Source organism: Platalea leucorodia (genome assembly GCF_965183815.1).
Source record: "Platalea leucorodia genome assembly, chromosome: 21".
Taxonomy (NCBI): domain Eukaryota; kingdom Metazoa; phylum Chordata; class Aves; order Pelecaniformes; family Threskiornithidae; genus Platalea; species Platalea leucorodia.
The window spans coordinates 1316572-1343101 of NC_138843.1; the positions used below are offsets into that span (position 1 = coordinate 1316572).

Sequence of the window (26530 nt, forward strand, 5' to 3'; positions counted from 1 at the left end):
TTCCCGGGAGCTAATCTATATAATCTACTGTTTGCGTTATTCTCTTGAGGGTGGGAGAGTTGATGTCTTCCGCGTCACTGTGATAGAAGTAGTTCACAGATTTCTCCCAGAGTAAGAAACGGTAGGAATGAATTTTGGGAGCTCTTTCTGCTATTCTTGCTTCTCCTGGTTTACTGGGTGGCATTGTGCCCATCATAAAACCTTGTAGTGCTTTAGTGTACCTCTGAAGGGCAGCTCACATGGGGAACGTAGCACGAGTGTAATGAGTTTGGACAGTGCTTTGAGCTCCTCAATAGCACGTGCTGCAAAAGGGCAACACAATTTTTAGCACAGATCCCACTTAAAGTGCAGGTCATCTCTTTAGCCTCTCCTGCCTCAAGAGTTAAGATGGCATCCTGGGGCATAAGCAACTTATTTTAGGCTTAGGTTAAGAAGGCATCTGCCAGGAATAATTAGAGGCACCCAAGAAACGCTTGCCTGATGGGCTGCCTGACAGTCCGCTTTTCTCTGCTCTGTCTCGAAGGTGCACTCCCTTGGCAGGGCCACCAGATGTCTCAGGGTCTGTTCTCGCGAGCCCCTCGGCACACAAGAGGAGGAAGAAGACAGAGGCAATTATTGCTTTAGGCAGTGGTGTAGTTTCCATTGTCTGGCCCCAACATTAAAGCGTAAGGAGATGAAAACTAGAATATGCTGCAAGGGAACAAATGCTAAAAAGTGCTGCCAGTTCTTGGCATTCCTTTGTAACTTTTTTTATCCATGCAGTTTCCAAAAAGCTTCCAGCTCTCTAGGGATCCTTTCTGCTGCTACTGAAATCCTACCATGGGGATGGGGGTAAGCAGCAGCTGTTAGAGCCGTGCGTACGGCCGTATCATTTTGGATCGGGAAATGAAGAATACCAAACTGGGGGGAAGGTGATGGGAGCTCACTGTTACGTCAAGTGCAGAACAGCCAGGGTATTGGGAGAATACGCTGCAGCCTACAGCTCTCCTGCCGGGGGTTCCCTAACTTTTTGTTGCCACTTCAGAGTATTAGCCTATTTCTGTCGTGCTTGTGAGATCTCCAGCTTCGTTTCTGTGGAGTTCGTGTCCTGTTTCAGGTCTGATCACGGAGCTGCAGCTGGTTGTTAAGCAGCAGAATTTTCTCGTGGGTTCTTTGCCTCCTCCTGTGAGGCAGCTGGAGGAAGGCAGCCAGCGCAGGAGGTGCAGCACGGCTCAGGCTCTGCCTCTCCGGTGTGCGTGCCGGGTACCGGGGCTGCCTGGGCAGCGGCTCGCCAGTTGCACTGCAACGGGGCTGCAGCCCTCACGCAGCGCTGGCCTGAGAAGTGCTTAACCTCGAAGCTTCCTTAACTCTGCCTTCACGTATATGGTGATGGAGTACTGTGTGTGTGGGATGCAGGAGATGCTGGACAGTGTCCCAGAAAAGAGGTTTCCAGTTTTTCAGGCTCACGGGTAAGTACGGTTTTGTTCCTTAGGCTGCATTAACCTCTCGCCACTGTGCTCTCTGGAATTCAAGAGCACGTTCGACTCTGTTGCTTAGACTGCTGGCGGCACTTTAAAGTAAAACTGGCTTTGTGTAATAACTGCATCTTTTACATCCATGGAAAAAATGAAAAACCAACGAAGTGGTGGCAGGGATAGCCCTTAGACTCTGGGAAGAAACATCTTTCTATTGAATTTTCTGTTACTTTTGTTTTCCTTCATGAGATGCGTGACAGCCCTTCTGGCCCCTCTCCTACGGCTCTGCCGCTCAGCGAAGATGGGTGCAGTGGAGGAATCTGTGAGGCCTTGCCCTGCCTAAGTGGAGGCAAGCCGTAGAGTTCAGTGTCAGAAAAGAGATTAAAGGTCTTTGGATGGATTAGGGATTGGCAATATCCAGCATCATCTGTTAACTTGTTTAGTTAGCAGACAGGGTAATCTGAAGCCCCTTTCACTCTGCAAGTAAAGAAACCATAGAATTCTGGAAACAGATGCAAGAAGATTGTCATGTATATCAAATCAGCGCAGACCAGCAGATCTGTGGTAACTGCGTACTCTTATGGCCATATTTTCATTTTGTTTAAAAAAGGTGTCTGAGATTACAGATAGCCTGAGTGAAATACAGGCACGTTAGGATATTAGGAGATAAAAGATGTGTATGCATGACTATTGCCAGGCCGTCCATGCGCAGTGCTTGCTACGTTACAGTAACGGCCTGCCCATGGTCTCTGACCGTATCCACGTTACCTTTGCTCAGCCAGTAAGCTGTACCAGCAAAACACTTTTCTACTGGCTAAAGGAAACTTTTTTTCCTCCACCCCTGGTTAGAGAAAGCTATGCCACGGAAAGAGCATCTTTTTGCTGGCTTAACTTAGCCTAGACTGAAGCAGATGTCAGAACTAACTATCAGGTCTGTGCCGGTGTGGTGCTCAGCACTTACAAAATACGCAGACTTGTGAGGAGGGCTTTGGTGTGGAGAAGCCCAGGGCCTGGAGTGGTCAGCACGCTGCTGCGGAGCTCTGGCAGGTAACTCCTGACTTTGTCAGAAGATTAAGTACCATTTCTTGCACGCCGCAGTTCAATCTCAAGTTCCTAAGCACCAGATGTAAGTGTATTTCTGATCCAATAACAGCACTCTTTGCTTTATGTATTACCAGTAGTTCACATAGTCTTAGTCGATGGAAGTGCTTGACTTTTTTCCTCTAACTCTTTCTGCAGGTACTTTTGTCAGCTTATAGATGGCTTAGAATACTTGCACAGCCAAGGGATTGTCCACAAGGATATAAAACCAGGGAACCTCCTGCTAACAACCAATGGGACACTAAAAATATCTGATTTAGGCGTAGCAGAGGTATGTGAGAACTGCGGCAAAGTCGGGAATGTGGGAAGCGTGACATTCTAGATTTAGGTCACCTTTGCGGTGTCAATTGATTTATTGTGCATTTAGGCTTCTGTTCTGTTAAACTTGCAGAGTGCTCTAGAGTGACTCTGAATACTTATTGCAATTGGCAAAACACTTTTGTTGCTAACAGCACAAAACTTCCATCTGGGAAGCGTATAGAGGAAGACGTCAGTCTTGGACAAACCCAAAAGTGTGGTGAAATGGCGATAAGCCATTTCAATAAGCCACATTTCAATAACCTTGTCCTTAGTATATGAAGACTGTCTTAGCTAGGTTGGAGTGGTGCAAGAGTTGTCACTGATGGCATGTAGTTATTGTAGCGGCATGTGCTTATGATATGTAAGTAATTTTCAGTAGCAGAGTTTTCCCCTTTTCCCCCCAGGTGAAACTTTTCTGACAGTTACAATTTGTCTCCCTTGAAAGTTTGAAACTAATCGGCCTCTTCTGCTGCAGGCATTGCATCCGTTTGCAGAGGACGACACGTGCAGAACAAGCCAAGGGTCGCCAGCATTCCAGCCACCAGAAATTGCCAATGGCCTTGACACCTTTTCAGGCTTTAAAGTAGACATCTGGTCCGCAGGGGTCACACTGTAAGTGCCCGCGCAGCATCCAGGAGTTGCAGTAAACAAGTGCAAGCCCCCAGATAGCTCAGGCTTGTGCTATCTGCTGTCATCGCTGCTCTTCTGTGTGTTGTTGGGGGGAGCAGGGCGCGCGTGTGTGTTGGTCCCCCCTTTGGATGGGTGTATGTTCCCCGAAGTGCTTGTAATTCTGAGGAAAGTGATCTTCACTCCTGGTGAGTAACTGCCAGCCATTTCTCAGCATCCGAGATGCACAGCTACTGCAATAATAGAAACCACAAATACCTCTAGTATTTATTTTTAAGTTTCTTCCATCCCAGCCTGTCAGGGAGATGTTTTGGTGGTTTTGACTCATGTGAATAAAGAGGCTGTGATAAAGGAGGGCTAAGTTTCAAGAGGCATTCCAAATGCTGTCAAATATTCATCTTTTAGTTTCCTGTTGGCGTCTTTTGGTTTACGTAGTCATGTAAGAACTGAACACCTGCTCTGTGTGCTTTTTCTCATACAGCTTCTCCTTCTGCCTTTACAGATACAACATTACAACGGGTCTGTACCCCTTTGAAGGGGATAATATCTATAAATTATTTGAAAACATCGGGAAAGGTGACTACACAATTCCAGAGGATTGTGGTCCTCCACTCTCAGACTTATTGAGAGGTGAGTCTCCCAACTGACTCTAAACGGATGGGTAAAGTCTATAGGTGCAACAAATGCTCAGCTTGCATAGTGCCGGGGAGAGCTTCAATCCAAGTATCCTGTGAAGGTACAGGATCCTGTTAGAAAGGGAGGTTATGCCTATGAACCTTGTAAGACTTCGAAAGATCTTCAACACTGGTGTTTTCCTGAGAAACACTAAACCCTGCATGGGTTGTAGTCACTGCTCTATAAAGAGTTGGCGCTTGCATTATGTTTCTTGTGCTCTGAGAAACTTAAACTTAAAGACAAAGCCCACAAGAGGTTAAATTTAAAATGGCATCATTGATGCAGGTTCTGCAAGTGAGAACAGTCAGTTAAATTCCTTGCCCAAGCTCTCTCTAACGTGAAATACTGAGTACTCAGGTTCTGCTGTCCTTCCTCATCAGCCTCTGCTCGGATTTTATTCCCTTCAATCCCAATTGTCTCCTCCTTCCCCCCAAATTTACAGTTGCAAGGGTATTGGAGCAAAGTGGCTGGTGCCCACTTTCACGACAGGGCTGTGGTAGAAACAGGAGTAGCACTTTCTGGGTAGGAGGAGAGGGTTGTGGGTTTTGTTTGTTCCTGTCACTTGCTGCGATAGTTTGGGGTTTAGTGTTGAACAGTCCCTACTTTTGAAGGCTGAGTAGTCAGGGCAGCGGTTACGCTGTGCGTGGCAGCCGGGTTGGAGATGCCCGTTTGGCAGCAGGTAGGATGCAATTCCTGCACGGGGGAGATCCCGACCAGAGTTCCCGCTGCCTCGTCGGCAGCGCAGCAGCCGGGTGCCGTAGCGCTCCCCAGCCCTCAGCACGGGCTTGCTCTCGTCTTTGTCGTCAGCTGTTTGTGAACCATCAGACCCCAAATATGAAATGATGCTATCTTGTTTCCAGCTTATTTTTCTGGTTCTAGTGCTACCCGGGGTTAGGAGGTTAGTGTGGGTGAAGAGCTGCGGGGCGCTGCGAGCAAACTGAGTCAGCTTCCCTTCCTCCTGTCAGCAGTGGCGTCAGGTCTGCTCGTAATACGGCTGTTATTGCTAAAGCGGGGGGTAGTGTGCTGCGCTGTGTCCTCTGCGTGGTCACGCTGCTGTTGCAGTTTGTGGCTAGCCAGAAGGTTGACAATTTCGAAGCATTTTACAGCTGCGCTTCCTGCTGCCAACGCAGCAGCTGTGCCTCTGCAGGACAGGCTGCGCTGCCCGTGGGCTCCCGGCTCCTGCGTGGACGGCTGCGAGGAGCTGCAGCGCCGGCCTGGGCTGGCTTTCTCGCCCCGCAGGGTCACCTCCGCTGCAGGCCGCGGTGCTGGGGCCGCGGGCGTCCTCGCTGGGTGCCGGCTGCGTGCCGGGTGGCGGCAGGTGGAGCTGTCTGTCCGAGCTCTGCCGGCGCTGCCTCCGCCGGGGCTCCCGCGGCCCCCCGCCGCCGAGGGGGTGGCGGACCCCCTGCAATCCCCCTCCGAGGAGACTGTTTTAGCTCATCTGGCCCCATTCCGATGATGAAATAAGTTATTTCCGTGTGTTTCAAAAAGCATTAACCAGCTTTAACAGCTTTCAGAAAGCATTACATAAGGCAATGCTTCAAATTGCACTCGGCGCAGCCGGTATCTGGGCCGTTCTGCTGAGAGTAACGGGGCTACTGCTTACGGCCCGGCGCTCCTGACTGCTGTGTGTTTCGTGTCGCAGCCGCGTGCCCCAGGGAACGATGTCCTGATCTACGTGTGGTGTTTGATTTGGGAATGCTGACTCAAAACACGGCCTTTTTTTATGAGCTTGGGAATTGCCCAAATGGAGTAAATCAGCGGTCCATCTAAGCTGGCAGCCAATCTTCTAAAGCATCCAGCAGAAATCTTTTGAGGTTTGCGATAAGCCGCTCAGCTGCACTTAGTGTGGTCCCCCAGGGAAAATGAGTGTGGCGGTTGTTTCTCTTTTCTTGTCCTGAGGATATTGATAGCTTCAAATCTTAGGCGTCACTAGCAGAATAACTCCCTCTTTAGTTCTCTTTCCATCCCCTGAATGAGACCCGGCGTCAGAATCTCCTGCTTTTCCTTCTACCTCGCTTTAAATAGAGGAGCCTCGCGCCTGTGATGCCCTTTGTCCGTCCCTTCCAGCCCGCCCGAGTCGCCTCCTTCATCCTAGCTGCTGTCTGCCTTCATCCCTTCTGTGTCTGGACGCTACAGAGATGCGGGTCGAGCGTGTTGGTAGGCGGAGGCGCTTCCCCTGGGGGATGCCTGTGTCTCTCCATCAGCTTGGCCCTTTCTTCCAGGGCGGTGGGAAGTCCTAGGGATTTTCACTGTCCCCCCTCCACCCCACCTGAGAACGCTCTCCCACCCCTCACCTCGTCGTATGCACCTGTTACACCGTAAAAGCTGCAAAAACTCCCGATATTCTCCTCGTTTGGTTTGACACACTTTACTTTTTCTGGTGGTTGGAGTCCCCGGTGGGCCCGAGGCGAGGGGATGACGGGGTGGGATTGCCCCGGAGTGTCGCCACGGCCCAGCAGATTGCAAGGCAGCTGCTGAAGACGAGGGCTGAGCCTTGCAGCGGTGATACTACGTAGCTATGGTGACAAAACCCGAATGCTTTATTTAGTTCATGCTTTTCCTCCAGAACATCTACGTTTCCTGGTAGGTGCCTGCTGCTTCTGCAGCGGGTTGAAACTGAATCAAAAGCCTGCAGATCAGATATTGTCAATGGCTGGCTGATGCTTTTATATGAGCAGCGCAGACACCCACAGCTCAGCTCTATCTCACTAGAGACTTTGTTTCGCCTTTGCATTGCTTTTAAAAGACTCTTAAAGCACTCTGCAATGCTGCAAGCGTTTGTTCTGGTTTTATTGTAAGGAAGAATTCAGTACACTGCAAAGTGCTTGTTTCCTCTCTGGCTATAAGTGCTGTGTTGACCATAGTACCGGTCTGGCTGTGAAGCAAGCACTAGAATACGCTTTTTAAGGCTTTTCCTGTTCTTCTGTTTTTCTGGTTTTTTACTTCTCTTGTTCTTATTTCTTTGTTCCTCTTTCCAGACGAAGCAGAATTCAGAGGACTTAAGGCTCCTGTGGTATTTGACTTGTAAAGAGACTTGCATGACAGTGTATTTCACAGATTAGTTGGGATGCTGCTCCTCTTTTTGTCTCCCTAATCAGGGATGAAGCTTTATTTATACTCTTCCCTGATGGAAAAGAGAAGGGCTAGTACTGTCCTGGCTTCTGTGTGTGCAGTCAGTGAAGATGTGTCGGAGTGGAAGCATTTATAAATAGCCTTAAGGTTCTCCTGTCACCATCTGCACATGACTTATCAACTTGTATGCAGTTTGCTTCTGGACAAGGAAAATGCAGAAGGCCAGCTTTTCTTCCTCCTTTTCTAATACACTTTACTGAAGGAGAAAGCTCTGAGGCTGCAGCCTCTGCACGAAGCATCTGGCTTGATTTCCAGGCGCTGCTGCAGACTTGTGACCCGGGACAAGTCCGTTAGTTTCTCAGCGTTTTGTTTTCTCACTTCTGTGTTACTGCCGTGACCTTTCACGCCAGGGATGGCAGGAGGATGTGCGTTCTGACGGCAGTGGGATGCTTTAATTCTGCAGAAGCAGGGAGTCCCGGAGCCAACAGGCAGGCAGGCGGTGTCTGTAACCCATCCAGTGGCAAGTCTTCTGCATGTGCTCCATCAAAGGCTCACGGTTTGCCTGCAGAGGGAGTTTCTGGTCAGAACGCCTGGCTGTGCTTGTGGAGGATGAAGGAGAGGGAAAAAGTCCTGTCTCATTTTACAAATTGGACTTATACTGCTTTATACTGGTTGTTTGAAAGGTTGATCTGAGTTGGGGATTGAAGTGAAGTCCAGGTTGAGTTCATTAACTCTGGCTGTAAGATTTCTTCCGGCCTCTCAAACGCCATAGCTAAGGTCGTGCCGTCTGCTAAAAACGGGATGTTCTGCCGCGCGATAGACTGCTGTGCCTGTTCAGGATTATTGACGTGTGTGGGCTGAGTCTGTAAGGAGCTCAAGACAGGTTCGTGCTCTCCAGTTTCCAGATTGCCACTTGACGTGATTTGACAGGGGGCTGAGATCTGCCGCTGTGCTGTGATGGGCACGATAGCCCATGTATGGGCACAGCGAATCCTGCTGAAATACCACGGGAGCAGAGGTTTGCGAGTTAGGCGTCCTCCTGAAGAATCGCCCTCTTACAGTGTGTCTCATCTCTACTCGCAGATAAACTGCATGGAAATCTTTACCGTAAATGGTAGAGAGTATGTGTGGTTACTGTGGGCAGACACTCTTGGATGACTTGGCTGGTGAATAGTACATGATGTTTTGTCTTGACGAAGTCTCTTTTCAGTACAGGACTTCAGCCATGGAGCTGCCATGAGTGAGTCAGAGCTGAACGCATGAATGTACGGTTTGGGTGATTGGACTTACCATTTTCTTTCAAACATTGCCCAAAATACGGTCCATTTTCATTAAAGTAAATAGTCTTTTTGCTCAATTATCTTCTTTATGCCTTTTTAATTGCTTGAGAACAATACAGCGCTCTGCACCATAGCTATTTGTAACTGGTGCTGTTAGGCCGCTCTTAATAATTTCCCTTAGAACTTTATCCTCTGCTTGTACCGGTTTCATCTGGTAAATGCCTTAAATTTCTTTGTCAGCCCTGTCATTCCTTGAACAGTGTTTGAATTGCTGCATGTTTATTTTTTTCCTTTGGCCAAAGTGAGCTGCTTATGAGGGTGCTCCAGCTCCTCTTCTGCAGCACCCCAGGGAAATGGATCCCAAACGGAGCGTGCCAGAGCCTTGAGACAGTCCCGCTGTACTTCAGGTTCCTATGAAGAGTTTCCAGTTGTATCTGCTTGGATGTGCAGAAGTTATCCTTAACTTGATGATAACAAGCTGGATTCCAAAAACACCTCGAAATGTGGTCTTGAAAGAAATAAACTGGGGGCGGGGGGAGGAGGGTGGTGTCCTGACTTACCTGTTTCTGATTACGTTATTAAGATAACCTAGCTGGTACTTGCTTTGGTGTCCCCTAGACTTCATGTAAGATCTCTTTGCAGTCCTATTTCTTTAAAAAAAAAAAAAAGCCAACACATTTGGGCAGCTCAGCTCTGAAGCTACTGTCTAATAATCTTATTAATAGGTCACTTAATTAGGTGTGGGATTTCTTTCTCTGAACCACCTTCCCATCTTGGTTTCCAATTATTATTGCTTTTCTGGTAAGGTGAGGAGAAATTACATCCGAACATGAGAAAACTCCTTCACTGCAAGGGTGGTTGAGCCCTGGAACAGGCTGCAAAGGGGGGTTGTAGAGTTTCCAACCTCAGAGGCATTCGAAACCCAGCTGGACGCCGTCCTGGGCCAGCTCACCCTGCTTCGAGCGAGAGGGCTGCGCTCCATGATCTCCAGAGGTCCCTTCCAACCTCGGCTCTTCTGTGATTCCGAGGAGGCGGCAGGGCCCGCTCCGGACACGTGCTGGAGTATGGAGGGAAGGAGGCACGCGCGTTGCAAGGCCCCTTGTTGTGGAGGAAGTCCCTGATAAGGCTGTGTTCAGTGTTAAACATGATTATTTTTTTTTAACTGTAAGGGAGTTTGTTTTGTATAACTCACTGAAAAAAGGAGGGCTTTCTCTAGCACCGTTTCATTAACTATGGCTAAGGTGAGGAAACAACTCGGAATGAGCCCTGCGAAAGCACCTAAGTGTTGTATTACGAGCATTGCAGCACTTTGCAGGACAGCAAGATTCAGGATCAAATCCCTTCTCTGCTGAAGACGGTTCAACCGTATCTTCCCTTCCCTCGCCCTTACTGTAAGACCATCTCAAAATGCACTTTCAGTGGTGTTCCCCAGTAGCAGACCTAGCAGCTGAGCTGTTCGGCTTCTGGCACTGTCGCTGCCATTAATCACCTCCTGCCACACGCAGTTTTCGCCTGTAGCTGCAGCCTGGGCTGCTGGTTGCTTGTTTCTAGGGCTTTCGCCTGTTCGGGGGAGAAGACACCCAAGATAAGGAGCTACTCGCAAGGTTCAGAGCTCTTGAGCAGGGAGCGATTGCTTTAGCTCCAGTCGAGCTCAGCCATGTAACTCCAGTGTAGCCCTGTGGTGGGTTTTATGGTCTCGGCAAGGCAAGTATAAGTTTCCAGTGTGCTCTGAAGACTCCAGTGCCTTGAGCTCGTGAGGCCGGGTGCTTGTGGTGCACTTGGCCTTCTCTGGCCTGGAGAGGTCTTCCCGTGTTTCTTTAACCTACTTTGTAGTGATGTTACGTGGATCAGTAGTGACCCCATCGGCCTTAAAGCTGTTAGTGCTGTCATCAGCACTGATAAACCTTTACAAATTGCCATGGCAAACTGTATTTTGGTTTCTGGGGGAAAATAACTTCCGTCCTTCCAGGCTATACCTTTTCTTTGCCCATATTCGTTACTGTTAGTAACGTGATACAAACCGAACTGACGAGGAAGATGTTCTGGATCAGCTTTTGTTATCACATGTCCCCTTGGTGATTTATCTCTTCCATTACCTTTGTTCAACAGTATTGCAGAAATTCATCTGCAAGGCCCTTGCAACTTCTTACTTGAACTACAACGTCTCTTTCCAGCCCTCCCTTCCGAAGTGTCCATCCAAATGTATCTCCCGTCCTCGTGCTTTCACTGTGTCCTTGTACTGGCTCTCCCCAGCGCTCTGCACTGTTTGGTCCTTGTTCCGAATTTAACTCCTTTTTGACAGTCTGTTCTGCTTCCTAGCCTTTCTTTTCTGCTTGCTGGAGACAGGGTCCTCCTCTTCTCTCACCTCTTTCCAAAACCTTACTCTTGATGTGCAAGACTCAACAGTGCTAGTGCTTCAAGAGCAGCAAGGGGGTATCATCCAGTAAAAGCAAAACTCCTTGTAACGTGCAGCCGTGAGACTTTGTTAACGTTTATTAGATCAATATATTCTTGGAACCTTCGTTGGAGAATATCTTGGCTGCTGCTGGATGAGACTCGTTAGGTGCCATTGGCTAGTTTCTGAAGAACACGGCAGAAGTTGCTACTTCCCTTCTGTTGAGTTGTGAAGCTTTTTAAAGGCAGTGGAGCAGAGTGGGCATCTCGTGTCTGTTTAAGGAATCCACCTCCTTCTCTCCTAGAGAGAATACAGATAAGCTACTTTTCCTCTCCCCCCCTCTTCTCACCCCCGCCCCCATTATCTTGGCGGATGATGCCAGACATCAAACTCCTGGCTAAGGGCAAAAGGATGGACAGTAGGATGATTTTTTTTTTTTGTCGGTTCTCCCCAGCTGTACTTCCAGAATAGAATTTCACTAGACTAGGGTTTCTGGGATGCTGAGCAACTGGATATATGCTATGCCTGAGGCTTTGGCTCTTCCATGGAGGAGGTTCAATAGCATTATCTGTGAAATGCAAAGTCTTGATGTTCTTTGCCTGGAGACATGCTTGGAGATACGATCCAGGGCTGTACAAGCCTCTGACCCTGCGGTGTGAAGGAGGGAAGGGTCATGTCCACTTTGCAGGTGGGGAAACTGAGGAACAGACTTGATCAGGTAGTCAGCAATGAAGCTGGGATTTTGTGCTGAGCTTCCTGTGGCCGAGGCAGCGGGTTCTTCCTGGAGGTGAAGGCTTCCTAAGCTGCCAGGAGGACTGGACACAGCAGCCGCTGTTGGGGGCGGGAGGTGGGAGGGAAGGGCAGAGCTTTATGCTTCCTGTCTTCAACTTGGCTGAGAGCATCTGTGATCACACCTGGACTTTTTTTCCTTCTTTTCAGGGATGCTTGAATACGACCCAGCCAAGAGATTTTCAATACAGCAGATAAGGCAGCACAAGTGAGTGTTCAGCTTCTTCCTATTAGTCATTCTCTTTCTGCTTCTTATGCTAATGTACCTGTGCTATTGCTCTCAACTCATTTTTCCTTTTGACAGCAGACACATGGAAGTCACTAGATATCCTTCCTCCAGCTCTGCTGGAGCTCTGGCAACCTCTACTTGGCTTTTTTCCTCCTTTTAGAGCATCCGGTTAAAGCATTTGAATTGCTAACCGGTAAATAATGAATATGTTGAAAATGTGTTTCTAGCGTGACTGGTTCTCGATAACTAAGGGTTCTGGATAATTTTTTTCAGAGGTCAGCTAGTACTAATGGAGCAGAAGAACAGGGGTTCCTTAAAGCTGGGTTATTGAACTAGGACTGTTTAGTAATGTATGTTAGTTCTGGTTTTCTGGACAGTCTGGTGACAGAAATATCCCTTGGTATTTGCTCCATATGGAATCAGTATGTGGAGAAGCATTCCAGGACAATAGGAAAAATTTTTTTTTTCTTTCTCTTTAATGTCATACTCCTCCCTCCTCCATATCCTCCCCCTTTATCCTTGCCATTGTCTGAGGGGGGGAAAGGCCCCGTTATCTCTGAGGGTTTTTTTTTTTTAAAGGATCTGTTTGAACATGCTGCCTCTGAGCAGAGATTTCCTGGGCGGATAAAAGTACAAGAACAAAAAGCATCATAAGGATGCTTCATCGCGGAGGCTGCATTAGCTTATCTCCTATTTGAATAGGAAGTGCTTCTGAGGACACGCAGAGCTGCCTGCTGGACTGCAGCTGCTCGGCAGAGGCCCTGCCTGCAAGCTTGCCCAGAAAGCTTTTGGGAACCTTGTAAAAACAAGGCTCTGATCCTGGAAGGTGATGGGCCTCCTTTGTGCTGCCTGCAGGCAGGAAGAGCGCTATTTTCTTGTTGCGTCTCTGAAAAAAACCAGCAGCGGTAGCCGTGTGCTGTCAGACGATCATCCCCGGTGGATGTCATGGCATGGGAGGCATCTGCAGGAGCCACGGAACAAAACCTGACAGGCTTGAACGGCAGCGGCGTTCTGCAGAGGAGCAGCTGTGACCTACCCCGATGAAGATCAGAAGATGAAAGAGGCTGGAGAGGCAGGTCTTATGTAGCTGCCTGGTCAATTAATTAAGCAGTCAGGCTGGCTCTTTTAAATAGTAGCCAAGCACTGTGCATTGGGTGTTTCACTGGGTCTGGGAGATGATAGGAGCAGGCACTTGCTTTTCAAGGCCGCCTTTCCCCATGCACATGCCTCCCAGTAACAGTGGGCCATAAAAGAGGCTGCTTGGGGCTGGCCTCTGAAATGCCACGTGGCATTTAAAGCACCGTATAGAGCTGGTCTTCAAAACAATAGCTCCTGCTGTTACTGACCGTCCTCCCGTCTACCACCGAGGGCCAGAGCGCTTCGAGCTAGACAGCGAAGCACTGTACGCTTCTGTACTTGGGAATGAAGTAGCTCTCCTGTTGATTACAGCTGGCGTAGGGTGGTGATCAGCTTGCCACGCAGTCAAACAGATGCTTTGTCAGTAAGCACTGTGAAGAAGCGTGGCAGGAATGAAGTCTATGGAGTACATTAGCAGGTGTTGAGAAAAGCACTGGGAGCGCTTTCTTTCCTATCAGCGCTGTGGGTCCGACGGTTGCAGTGAGCTGGCCCTGAGCTCGGGGCAGCGTGGCTGGTTCCCACGTGTCACTATCTGCCAGGTGTTTGAGCTAGTTCTCCAACTCTGTGTACTTGGTGTTACGGTTCTCCCATGTGGCAGTGAGTTTTTGCGTCAGCTTTGCGCAGCTGGAAGCAAGGAGGTTTCTCTGGAGACCCTGCCTGTAGTTAGAAAGCAGGAGAAACTAGAGCGTGCTGCTGGCACGGAGGGCGGCCGCGAGCCTCCCGTGCTCCGCAGGCACAGCCTGCCCTCTAATTGCGCCCAGCTGCTGGTGGCCAGGCTCTTCATCTCCTAGCTGAGAGGGGCTGAAGACAGACTCTACCTGCAAATGCAGGAGCATTTCCAAGGCTTAGTCTCTTATTAGTTTTCTGTGAGCTTAGCCAGTGCTTCTTAACAGGCTTTTCTCCCCTATTAGTAATTGCCTCCTTCCTCCTGCTGCGGCATCCTAATAATTACATCAAGCACAGCAGAGCTTGCAGCCTTGGGCTTTGGATGCGTCTGTCCATCTCCTTTTTGTGGAGTAGCATTGTGCTAAAGAATCCAGTGTTTGATTCTCTTGGCTTTTCTTTAAATAGAAGAGAAGCTTAGCCCTTACGCTTAACCCGACCCTGATTATTTTTTTTTTTTTTAAATTGAACAAAGCGATTGGAAGGACAGCAGGTAGCCATTCAGATATTTTTGGGAGGGTTTTTGGAGAGCATTTTAGTAAGAAAAGACTTGATTTCTAGAATCCTTGTATTGTGTGGGGGGGAGTCATAGTCATTAATGATTTTGGGTTTCTCTGCACTCCTTCCACAAAAGCACGTGTTAAGGCACAGGAACTAGACTATAGAAACATCAAGCGACTTACTGGGCTGCCCTGCTGAGATGGATACTGGCTCAAACCAGAATTACCCAGTGCCTTTCCGTGCTGCTGGAAGTCTCCTTTTATGTCTTTGAGCTGATGTTACTGGTGGCTTGCTCATACGGACAGTCGAGATTATCAAAGCGCACTGAAAATCAACAGAAATGGCCCCCATGCCCTGGGCAGCGCTTTTTGCCGTGGAGCCAAACGCCGCTAGACCAGGCCCGTGTCGGCGCGATGGGAAGAGCGATCCCAAGGGAAGCGTCACGGGGCAGGCGTCCTGCGGCCGTGGAGCTGGGCGCTCAGGATCCATCCAGAGCCGGATAAACAGCTCACGCTTCACCTTCCGTACAGTGATGTTTCTTGCTCTTCTGGCGGGATCAAGGATAAAAGGCTTAATCGGTGGGCCGGGGGAACACCGAGGAGGTGTTGAGCGTTGCTCCGTGAGGCAACAGAGCTGCAGGAGGCAGAGAAGGCGGCCAGGCACGTGTTTATTGCCCGGCGATGGCAATTCTGCCATTCCTCCCTTTATTCTTGTCAGCTCCTCCAAATGTTTCCCCCCCTGTAGTGGCAGCCCTGTCTGAAGAACGCTGTAGGAAGAGTCTGCTTAGTTTTATAGCTGCCAGCTGCCTTCCGCCTCTCCTCGCTTCTGTAGCTAAACTCTTGCATCAAACCCCTGTTTCTGCACTTTGTTTTAATTCAGCCGAACAAAGCTACATCCTCTTCTTCTTCGCTTTCAGAGGCTTTTCAAACCTAGCCAATCTGTGCAGCGCAGACCTGCGAGTTGTAAATTGAAATGAATTAAAACTCTCTCAGCCTGTCAGCTACGAGTTTATGAACTGCCAGAAGCTGACCCCTGAATAGCAATGAAAGAGCCTTGAAACCTGCTCTTCCCAGAAAGATCTGGATAGGACGATGTTCAATGGAAAAACGACACTTTGGGTTCACCTCTGAATATTTTGTACCCCTGGGGTGAGGGCGCGGGGCAGTGAGGAGAAGCTGCCAAGAGCCAGGGAGTTAGCAACCTGCTCCCTATAGATTATGCACCATCTCCTCTACACCCCGTGCTTTTGCTGAAGGGCTTAGCGCTCGTATACTGCATTTTGTAACTAATTCACTGACCCTGCTGCAGCACTTAAAGTGATGAAGTGGATGCAGAATTCTACCTCTGTCCCTTGTTTCCAAGGCAACCATCTTGCCTTCCTTCTCCAGAAGTGTCACACTTAATTTGTGCAGTCATAGATACGATTGCAAGAGTTCATAGCAAGAAAGGGAAGGCACTTACACCTTTTATTAGTGGAGGTGCAAATTAATCTGCTGGGCTAGTGTCTCCTCCTGACCTCCTGGCGGCTGCCGGGCCGCCTTCCCCAGTGCTTTTGCTCACCCCCGAGTCCTCCCCGAGAGGTCTGGAGGGTCGCTGTTGGATGCTCTGCCGTGCTCTTCAAACCCCGGGTACTGAACCCCCTGGAAATCTGTGTTTGTTGCCGCTGTGGATTCCTTTGCAGGTGCCGAGTGTGCTCCTTGACTCCTGCGCCTGCATTCGAGGGAGCGAGAGGGGTTTCCCTTAACCTCTGCTGCCGCAGGTGTACTCATGGGCTTTTCCCATCCCTTGTCCGTGGTGTCGTGCAGTAATCTCCCCTCGGCAGGTCACACACACACAAAGAAAACCACTCTTCTTTCTTGCTGAGGCACCTGGGTCTGCCGTCCTTCCCTGTGGCAGGCACACGGAAGGAATCTTTGGTTCTTCTACCCACGTTCTGCAAATCAGTTTCATAATGCAACTCTGGCGTGTTAGAGGATGTCAGTCTCCATCTGTGCACAGAACACCTCTCCTCGTAGGAGTCTGAACTGTCGCCTCTGGCCCCAGCATCAGCTAGGGGGAAACTGCTTCTCTTTCTTACTCATTTCTATTTTTTTGTGAGCCTGACTTAAGAACTTGGACATCTCTTGATATTACAGGAGTTGGAGCAGCGATTGTAGGGATGCCGCTATGTATTTACTGCTAGCATGTGTTGCCTTTCCCCAGGACGTGGTGGTGTGTGCCTTCCACGTTTCTCTGCGTGAGGACTGAATTAAGCTGGAACGCTGTTAGTTGCTGCTTGTGGTGACAGTGACCTTCCAGTAAGCTTGAAGCCCTTACATGGTATCACGGGAGGTGGAGCATCAGCCGTAACCGATCCTGGCTGGCAGGGCGGTGATCTGCAGCTTGGCATCTGGTTTCAGAGAAAATTGTCCGTATACAAAACAAGCAAACTGAAATATTTGTGACCTAGAATGGGAAGTGAATTAGCTGTAAGTATTTAGAAGCTGCAGCTGTGCTTACTGATTCTTATTTTAACCTTGCTTATGCCAGAACTTGAAAAGAGCAGGGCGATGACTTCTGATGTAAAATTCGAGCTTGGAAGCTGCAAACCAGACAGGCTCATTAAGCATTGGTCAACCCAGGTTCCTTTTTTCATTCAGTCCTTGACCCTTGCTGTCTTATCTCCCTGTAGATTACAGCAACCCGTCTGGACCCAACTTCTTAACTGGCAGGATCCGAATCAATACTGGTGCCACTGCTGTCTGGAGTTTCTGCGCTTTGCAGGCATTCTCCACAAGCTTGCAAAGTAGTAAGAAATGATCTCTTACTACTGCTCCCTTCGCTCTGTTTCAAAGGGCTGGGAGTGGCTAAGAAATGTTGCACAGACCAGGGAGGAATCTGCCTCTTCCAGGGGATGTTCTGGACAAGAGGCGCTTCCGAGATCTGCAAAAGCTTTTCTTTTCCCTTGCTGTTGAAGCAGCAGTCTGCGAGCACCAGGTAAATGGCTGTGTTTGTGCCAGGGCAGTTGGCTCAGAAAATATTGGTGAAACTGGGAGTAAATGGTGAAATAGGGCACTCCGTCAGCAGTGCTCCAGTCCAGCCTGTGTTTTAGGGCCAGCGGTGGAGGCAGGGTGAGGAGGGACTTTATCTTGTCTGCATCGCTGACCGATGGGACAGTTGCACTGCGGGAGAGCCGCTGCTTTCTGGCTTAGTCAGTGGCCAGTAGCTTCTTGAGCCAGATTAGGGCATTTGATGGAGCCAGTGGTCCTCAGCTGAAAAGCAGATCTTCACTAATAACGTTTAGCACCGGTGCAGAGAGCAGGATCTCTGTCCTTGGTGGAAAATTGCTTGCCAGGAAATACTCTGCTGCTCCATACAGAATCGCTTGAGGCTCCTTCCAAGAGGTCTTTGATTTTCTTAGAACTTCAATGAATTTCTCTCCTCACTCTCTATCCTCATTACCATATATGCATATGCAACTATTTGAAATCACCTCCCAGAGGATGGAATCGTTATGACTAGAGTACAGTGATTCAGGTTTCTGCTGTTAATAAAAACCTATTTTTACTCTCCTGGTAAGTAGGACAGAAGGAAAGAAAGAGGCAGAGCTGAAATACAGCAAAATAAAAACACTAGTTCCTATAGACTTCTAGGCTTTCTCCCTTTAAAATACTCCTTTTCGTAACAGTCATTCTGATCTCGTTTGTCCTGCATATTCCGTTCTCCTTAGGTCCCTGGCATTTAGTTTGGGTCTCTCGAGCTCCAGTGCCCCTGGCAGAAAGAGCTGGCTCTGCTGGGTCTTCTGTTCCTGTGCTAGATGATCCTGCCAGGCTGGATCAGCCCAGGCTGAATTTGCTCTCTTGGCAGTCGCTTCCTTGATGAAAGCAGTCTCCCAAGGAAAGGAAATCAAATGATCAAATTAGGAGTGCTGTGTGCCACGCACATCACCAAGGAAGCCATCCACAGGGCTTGCTAAAACCGTTGGCCAAAATCTAGTTATGTTGGACCTGCTCGCTTCCTGCTCGCCCAGGAGCTGGGATGGCATTTTACTTAACTCTTGCGATGCCACTTCATGCACCAGCGGTCGTACGTGGCAAATTGGATCTGCCTTCAGTTCTCTGTCGCTTTCCTAAAACACGCTGCTTTCGCCGCGGCTTCCCGGGTAGTCGTGGTACGGCCGCGGAAGAAACGCCGGTAGATCCACATCAGCGCGTAACTGGAGCGCGCCGACCTCATCGCTGTTTGGGGTGTTGTCCATCGGCTCAGACTGGAAGCACGGAACGTGATTCCTTGCGTGACGCTGACACGCTCTGCGATTAACCAAAATACATTTCCTCTGAAAGCCTGAGGCTGTAGGGACTACTTCGGTTTCTCTTACTGCAAATGGCAAGACGCCGCCTTCCCCGGAGCAGCAGGCTGGCTTTGGAACTCCGTCACGACAGAGAAAACAGTTTGAGGATGCTAATTGTGAAGCAGGGTTTCTGGATAAGCGTTCACTCTTCCTCCGAATCCTAGCTGATTTGTCCCAGTAGCTACATTTTCATTTGTTTATCTCCGAACTCCTTGCTTTTGCTGGATAGTTTTGTTAGATTGCCACTTCTTTTTTAGGCCTACTGTCAAAGCAATGCAAGACTAGAACAAAATTATAATTACCATTCTTCTGTGCAGGAGGTGCATCCAACCCTTACTTCCTAAAATGAATTTGGAACTGGAGTGATAAAAACCAGATGGTTCAGGTTTATAAGAGCTCTTTGGTGGCTGGCTTCAGGCCCTCCTCAGTGGTTATTAGCCGGGAGTTACTGGATGCCTGTGCAAACTACGGAGGGGAAGCACTCGTGTCACGTCGGGCTTCTCTAGGGCAGCAGTTGTCAGGCAAAGAAGTGAATGTGCCGTGAGGGGATAATTTTAGATCTTGCTCTGCCTTTGAGGTGTGTTTTCAGAGAGACCTTAAGTTGCTTCCTAAAGCAGCACCCTTTTGTGGCCTAAAGTAAACTTTGAGAGGGGGAAAAGGCTTAGACTTTCCAGGCTGCGTCCTGCTGTGAAAGACTCCAAATGTCGCGTTGTGCAGGTAAGTGGCGTCTACAGAGTATTTAGCAAGGTGAGCGCAAGAGTGCAGTTGATCTGGTGAGGCTTTTCTGTCCTTTGTTACTGGGCAAAGGCCAGGAAGAATGGGTCCCAGTGGCTTAACTGACATCCGACCCACAGCGTGGAAGTAGGGCGTTGATATCGCTGCCAATTCAAAAGTTTATCAGGAAAGCAGGCTGCGGTTCAGGAGGTGGTCCTAAATGTGGGAGGTTTTGATGCTTTCTGACCCGTCCTTCGTGTAGAATGGCCCTCCAGGGCAAGGCGTAAGTAAGAGCCTGATGAAGTGCCTCTGTAGGACAGCCTCCCTGCTAGCAGGGACAGCCAGCTGCTGGGCACACCGCCCCCAAAGGCAGCGGAACAGCACCCTTTGTCGGGGAGGGAGCGACTGGATGGCCATCGCCTGACCTTCTCATTTGCTAGCCGCAGGCAGCTGATTTCCCCTGCCGCGGGATGCGTTGCAGGGGGAGCGAGGAGGAGCAGGAGGTGCGTGGGATGGAAAGGCGCGTTAGAAGTACCCGGGTCTGGAGGAACTTCTGTTCACACCTGCGTTCAGGAGAGGATCGGTAGGAGTGCGGAGGTTCCAGCAGTACTTGTAGGAGACTTCCGATGCCCGCGCGCAGAGCTGATGGATGTCCCAGAGTCTGGTGTTGGAACCCTGCTATGAAAGTACGGTAAAAATGCAAGAGGCCACCCATATGGCTTCTGAGATGCTGATGTGATGCAAGCCTATTGGATTCTTGATCTGATTAAGAACAGCTTTCGGAGCTGATGTCCTTTACTGGGCAGATGGTAGCACTATGGCTACTGGTTTTAATGGTAATAGAAGTCCCTTGAGACAGAGGTGGGATAAGAAGATAAAGCGTAAGCATTTTTGCTGTGGTCTTGTTGAAAACTGCCTGTTAAAGGCACTTGTGAGTCAATACCACTCTCCTTAGGCTGACATTCTGCAACCTTTCTTTTGTCTTGCTGCGCTGGATTAGCCTCAACGTGAGAACCGAAGTTTGTCCTCTTCTGCTTGCTTTGGCAATACAACTCGGGAGCTCTAGCAGCTCTAATAAGGTGTTTTGAGTTAGAGGTGGGTAGTTTGGGCTTGGGTTGTTGATGGAGAACATGTTCCCGCACTCTGTTTCCAGGCAGACCCGTTAGCTTCTCCTTAGCTGACAAAGCGCCCAGTGGACGGAGCACCTCCTGGGGTGGCTTACGCGGCTGTTGCTGTCCCTGCAGCGTTGTCAGCAAGACAGGCTTGCCTTTCTTGACAGTCGCCTCTCTTGGTTACTACGCGTTAAAAAAACCTGCAGTGGCATAAAACCAGCTAGGAAGTTTTCCATCAACAAACTGCACATGCCTTTGAGTATTGGGGTGGAATGGGACCATCTCGTAGCGTCAAGGATTTCTCCTGATTTTTCTTCTGAAAAGCGAAGCTGTACTGACGGAACTCTGCTCTTGGACTCTTTGCAGTTGGTTTCGTAAGAAACATGCTCAGGCAGAGGCTCTGGTGCCCATACCTCCCAGCCCAGAAACGAAGGACAGGTGGAGAAGTATGACGGCGGTGCCTTATCTGGAAGATCTGCATGGCTACAATGAGGAAGAAGATGATGACTTGTATGACATTGAAGATGATATCATCTACACTCAGGACTTCACAGTACCAGGTAGGAGAGAATGATGCTGGGATGGATAGGGCAGAAGGGGCTTTTTTTTTTTTGTCTGTTTAAAGCTTTTTAGGAAAGACCTTGAGGTCTGAATAATCCTTTCAGCGGTGGAGGAGATATTGATTATTAAGTGGTGTGAGTGACGCATAGTGAGTGAGCCATGGTGCTCCGGATGCCTCGGTCTCTTATTTGATCAACCAGGATGCCCCTTCCTGCCTGTTACCCATCTGCCAATTTCCGTCCTTCATCAAGTAATGGCTTGCTCCTGCTGGACTCTGTTTAGCACATTTAATTCTTTTGGCCAGTTTTGCTAGGCTGAGTTATTTTGGAGCAGAGCCCTAAAATGACTCAGTGTTCAGAGTAGATGGCACATCTGGGGAAGAAGGGTGCTTGTAGCCTTACACTGAGACCTTTTTTCTGCTCCAGTCGTGGTAACTATCTGGTTACAGAATTGCTTCTTTCTTTATTCGGGATTTCCTGTTGTTTTGAGGTAAGCAGACCAGTAAGGACAGGGGCTTGTGTGGTTTTAACCACGCCGTTCTTACAAAGTGGTGGTAATCAAGTAGCTTTTCTTCTTCGGCTGTTCTGTACCTGTAAGCCACGTAGCTTGTGAGCAGAGGGCTGAAGGGCATGTCTGCGGTAAGACTGAAGAAAAAGGCTGCTCAGCTTTGCCGTCAGTGCAGCAGCGGTACTGTGTGGTCACGGCAGCAGTTTCTTTGTCTCGCTGCCTGGGTTCTCGCTGCCTACATCAAGAGAACACGAGTTCCTAGATTAATTGCTCCAGCCTGGCTCGATTGTTTTGGAGGGAAGGTTTCACGTACTGTCTGTAGGGATGCTGATTTACTTTACCACGGTGTGATTAGAGATACCTGCGACTGACCTTTCCTCGTGGTAAGGAAAGCCCTGGTTTCTGCAGTTCAAGACTGACCAAACTGCTCTGGTTTTCCCTTGATGATGGCTTGGTGGGCTTCTGTGGGCCTGAGTAAAAGCAAGGTCTGGTCTTACCAAATCTTGCACCTGAAGACCTTGGTTTTTCTCTTGGTTTCCCGGTTAGGCGGAAATTGCTTTTTTGAAGCACTATCATGGAGGAATAAAGTGTCAGGCCTTGAAGTGTAATAAGCCTCAAATTGTACCCAATGCTCAAAATTTCTTTGGGCAACAACTTGAAACAAGATTGGCTTCCGAGGCAGCGCCTTCCAAGGGGAGAAGGGGAGAGGCTGCTTTGGGCCCAACTGGCTAAGCCAGCGCTTGGCTCCGTGCTGTGCGGCATCCTTGGGTGACAGTCCCCAACAGGGTGTCTCTTCAGATGTTCAGCCAAACGGGTATGTGGGTGGGTCGGAGGTGGAGCCTGCCAAGATGAAGAGAGTCTCATCAAAGTGAAACAGATTTATTTCCAAGTGCTGATTCACTGGTGGCAGTCGGGTAATTTATAACCTTTTCTAATAGAGCTGATGTCCCAGCGCCAGCTGGGTGACCTGCAGAGCTCTGTCCTTTGCTCTCTTCTTACATCCCGCAGACTTTTGTGCTAGAATCTGACCGGGGCCGGGCCTTTCCTCATAGCTTAGTGGAGGCTTTTTGAAAGGAGGGATCCTCTTAAAAATGCGATAGACTCGCTGAAGCACATACTTGATTGCTAGGGCCTTTCTGAGTACAGAAGCAGGAGAGAAGAGGACTTGCCCGATGCTTTCCCCGTTGGCAGAGGTTGGCCGTTTCCCTCTGCAAGAGCTCTCGCTGGGAAGAGCCCATGCGTAAGCGCCCCAGACTTAATTCTGCAGAAGTGTTGGGGCTGGAAGCCCCATCACAGGCAGTGGGGCCTGAGCATAATGGTGAGGCTGCCAGGCTTGAAAATGCATAACCAGCATCACTCACATCCCTTTCTAATTTTACATTTTCCTTTCTGAACTGGCTTCGAGAGGCAGAAGGAAGGTATGGTTGCGCCCGTAACCTCCCTTGGAGGGCCAGCCTTCCAGGAGGATAACCTCTGTGAGAGTGGATCTGTTGCTCTTGGTACTTGACTATCTCACAGCCAACCCAAGAGCCCACAGGACAGTCTCTTACTGCTTTTTTGGCGTCAGTCTAGAGAATAAGCATGTGCATGTCTCTAACGGTGCTCTGTTGCTTCCCTGTGCGTTCCCAGCTGCAGAGGAGGAAGCTGAGGCAGGGCTTAGAGGACAGAGCGGAGCACTGAGCAGTCATGGCGAGCTCTTCGGAGAGGAAGCCGTGCTCCCGTCGGCCACGGGCGCAGAAGAGGAGCGTGAAGCTTAGCCTAGGCCCCAAAGCCATTGCCCTCTTGGGCTTCCCGTGGCCTGAGCTAATGGCAGCGGCTGGAGAGTGCAGGATCATCTCCTTGCTTCCCCAAGCTTCAGCAGGATCCTACCTATCTCCAGGATAGTTGTACTATTTCAAAAGCAGATAACTTTGTTCTGCAAGGGAATCATTCTGTAGTTTTTGGCTTTGTATTTTTAAGCAAAGGGTAGCTGTAGGGGTTCAGCACGCTGCAGAGGAGGAGGGTTTGTGACCCCTTTCAGAGTGGGTTACTTGGCTTGTAAAGTCCAGCCCGTTCCTGCAGACCTGCCCCACGAATGGTTTTGTACAGAAGGTGCATTCCTGTCTGTTCTCGCTCTAGTTAAAACGTTTTGTTTCTTTTTAACGTTTCCAGTGGTGATTAGCCTGCGTTGCTGTCTGGTTTATACACTTCAGCGTGATTAAAAAGTGGCAGCTTAGGCAGACTTCCAACATCAGAGAGTGGCTGTGTGTCCAGCAGGCCCGGGACAGAGCTGTCTGTCCTGGTTGCTGTTGAGGGTCTCTGGCCTGCGGCGCTGCAGCTGGGCCTTGCACGTTATCGTCTGCGTTTGGAAAAACACCGTGCTCTGCCCTTCCTCTGAAGAACAGCAGAGCGTGCGAGATCCTCTTCTCGGTCGCGTGAGGGTGGGCGCTGAGCCCTCCGCACCGAGCGGGCGAAGCGTTGTGCCCACGCGCGCCCACCTTGCTGCCGCTCGACCGTCGGCGTCCGCTCCCAGGCCCCCTCCCGCCGCGGGTGGCTGCGTCCCGCGGGCAGCGTTACTGCCCCGTGCGCGCCGGGGAGCCGGGCCCGAGCCCGTGCCGGTGCTCCTGCAGCAGCCGTGCCCATCTGCCGCTGAGCTGGATGTGCCCCCGCACGCAGGCAGGTGACTGTGGTAGTGGGAGATCACCTCCAGAACGGTAATATCAGCTATTATACGCTCCTAATGCAAACAGCAGTATTTAAACCCAAATAAGAGCTGTCATGTCAGAAGATGACGGGCAAATTACTGGAAGATTTAAGTTCTCGTGTGTAACTTGTGCTGTTTCAGAGGGATTAGCGACCTAAAGGTTAATTGTGGCCCCACAGACCAGCACCTCCCATGTTACAGTTCGCCAGGGTGGGTGGGCTCGACGTGATTTTGGTTTAACTTAACTGGTGAATGGTGGCGGGTTTTAACCTTTCAGTTATTTCAAGAGTTGTTGCTGAAGTGCTTAGGTAGGTAGTGAAATAAAGCGTTGTTGCCAGCCAGTCCGAACGTCCTCTTCCCAGCACTGGGGGGGTTACGTTTTTGTAGTGTCGGTGACCGAGCTGGCTGGGGGGGATGCGTCCCATGAAGGGGTTCTCTGGGGGCTATCAACCGCAGCAGTCCAGATGTGGGCTGGAGCTCAGGAGGTCCCAGGGAACCACCCGGAGCAGGAGGAGGATTGCTCGGTGCTGGACGTTCTCGTGCTGCTCCTCAGCAGCCGTCGCTGGCAGGCAGGGCTCTGGCTTCGGTCGGTCGTTGAGTCTGAGCACGTGTGACTCTTTACCACCCTTGATTCGGGAACGTATCTGAGCATGGAACAAATTCTTCTCCCTCAGACAAATCACCTCTGGCTTGGCTTGCCCTAGAAAGGACAGAAAGCATAGTCCAGCGTGCCCCCAAACCCGGCAGGAACAGATTGGGTTTGGACTTAAGCACTGAACAGCTGAGGACTGGTCCGCTGCGATGGCTCATCCTCTCTACCTCACCCCACAACTTCTGACCAGGCTGCGACGGAGGTCGAGCTGTTCACAGGGCTTGTAGAGATCCCTTAAAATAAGGCTGTTAACAAAAAAAGGGTAAGAGGGGCTGGTGAGATGGGATACGAAGGTGCAGTTTGCAGGGTCAATGTTTGCGATGGACAGAAATCCCCTCACCGAAGTGCAGCACCGACAACGAGCCCATGGGAGGAGCGGGGGTGAGGAGGGAGCCTCGCCTGGGTTCGCGTGCTCCGGGGCTTTCATGGCGTTTGCAAAGGCAGGGGGGCAGCTTGCATAGAGAATAGACGTCCATCTTTTTTCACCCGAGTCTTCCTGCAGGATCCTTTTGAACTTGCTCAGCTCTATGCAAGTGTTACATTTCTAACAGTGACGCCATATTAAAATAAAAATTTAAAAAAAACCCTTGTAAATGACTGATCAATTCAGTTGTGGTTCTGCTGGGCAGCGAGAGCAGGAGTACGAGTGACTCATAGGTGGGAGTGGGTGTTCAATTTGGGAGGGGAAAAAAGAGAACTTCATTAAATCTTGCCTTCTTCAGAGGAAGAAGGGGCTTTGAGAATGTGCTTTTATTTTTAAAGGGTTATTTAAAGATTTATGCAGCTCTGTAGAGAGCTTTAAATGTTACATGCCCCTGGTTCAATCGGTGTTAAACATCTCTTCCGAGGGAAGTGCTGAGGAGAGAATAACTGTGGCACCGAGCACGTGACGAAGCATCCTCTCCAGCAGCGGCTGCCTTCTTATTTGGAGAGAGGCAGCACATGCAATAAATGGATGTAAGCATCTTGCTTGTTGCTTTTGTGCTGCGTTTCAGATTTAGAAGGCTGCGCTCTGCTTTTTTTCCTCCCCTGCCATTAACCCCTTCCTCCGCTGCAGCCCAGTCCTCCTGCAGAGGCAAATGGCTGCATAGCTTGATTCTGGTTTTCTTGTTTTGCTCCCTTAGCGTTCAGTCTGAGGCTGGAAAATAAAGCCAGGACTGGAGTCTTTAAGTAATGCCTGGTGCTTGAAAAGGTGCGTTTCTAGCCGCAAATCATGTATGCGTGTTTGTGTCTGACAAACACAGCAATTCAAAAGCTCTTCACGGTTTTATTTTGAAACCTTTTTTGTGCCTGAATGAGCTGGATGGAGCCATTAAGAAATGTGAGAGGTGGCAAGGACGAACACGCACGTTCTCAATGCCTCTCTCAGCCCTCCTTTTATTTATTTTATTTTTAGCCCTGTTCAGCTGGTAATGGTAAGGTAGGATATAGCTGTTCGAACAGACACAGCACTGGGTCACTGGCTTCCGCGTGGGCAGGCAGTTGCCAAGACTTCATCCCATGTTGAATTTTTATTTTCATTAATTTGAACGTCAGCAACTGTCACTGGTGAAGGAGGTAAAATTAGCTCGCAATTCAGCCTCCCTCCTTGGTATCCATAATAGACTCCTGGGACTGTGCTTTTCAAGCAGGGCGGGAGGGGGAGGAGGGAAGAGTCACACAAAAGACAAATGAACTGTTTGGATTTTTTTTTTTTTTTCCCCTCCCCAGTCAGAAATGTTAATGGACTTGGCCTGAGTTCAGCTGAG

The 26530-nt window shown here is 49.6% G+C and overlaps 1 protein-coding gene across 2 annotated transcripts in view; it reads left to right on the forward strand.

Moving 5' to 3' along the window:
• The window catches only part of STK11 (serine/threonine kinase 11), a 46000-nt gene that overhangs the window by 14306 nt on the left and 5164 nt on the right, over positions 1–26530 (forward strand). For both annotated transcript variants that reach the window (XM_082331255.1, XM_082331254.1), the window contains exons 3-8: positions 1359–1448; positions 2694–2826; positions 3331–3467; positions 3985–4112; positions 11844–11901; positions 20746–20939. In XM_082331255.1, the coding sequence (XP_082187381.1) occupies positions 1359–1448; positions 2694–2826; positions 3331–3467; positions 3985–4112; positions 11844–11901; positions 20746–20939 (740 nt within the window). The remainder of the gene's footprint in view (positions 1–1358; positions 1449–2693; positions 2827–3330; positions 3468–3984; positions 4113–11843; positions 11902–20745; positions 20940–26530) is intronic.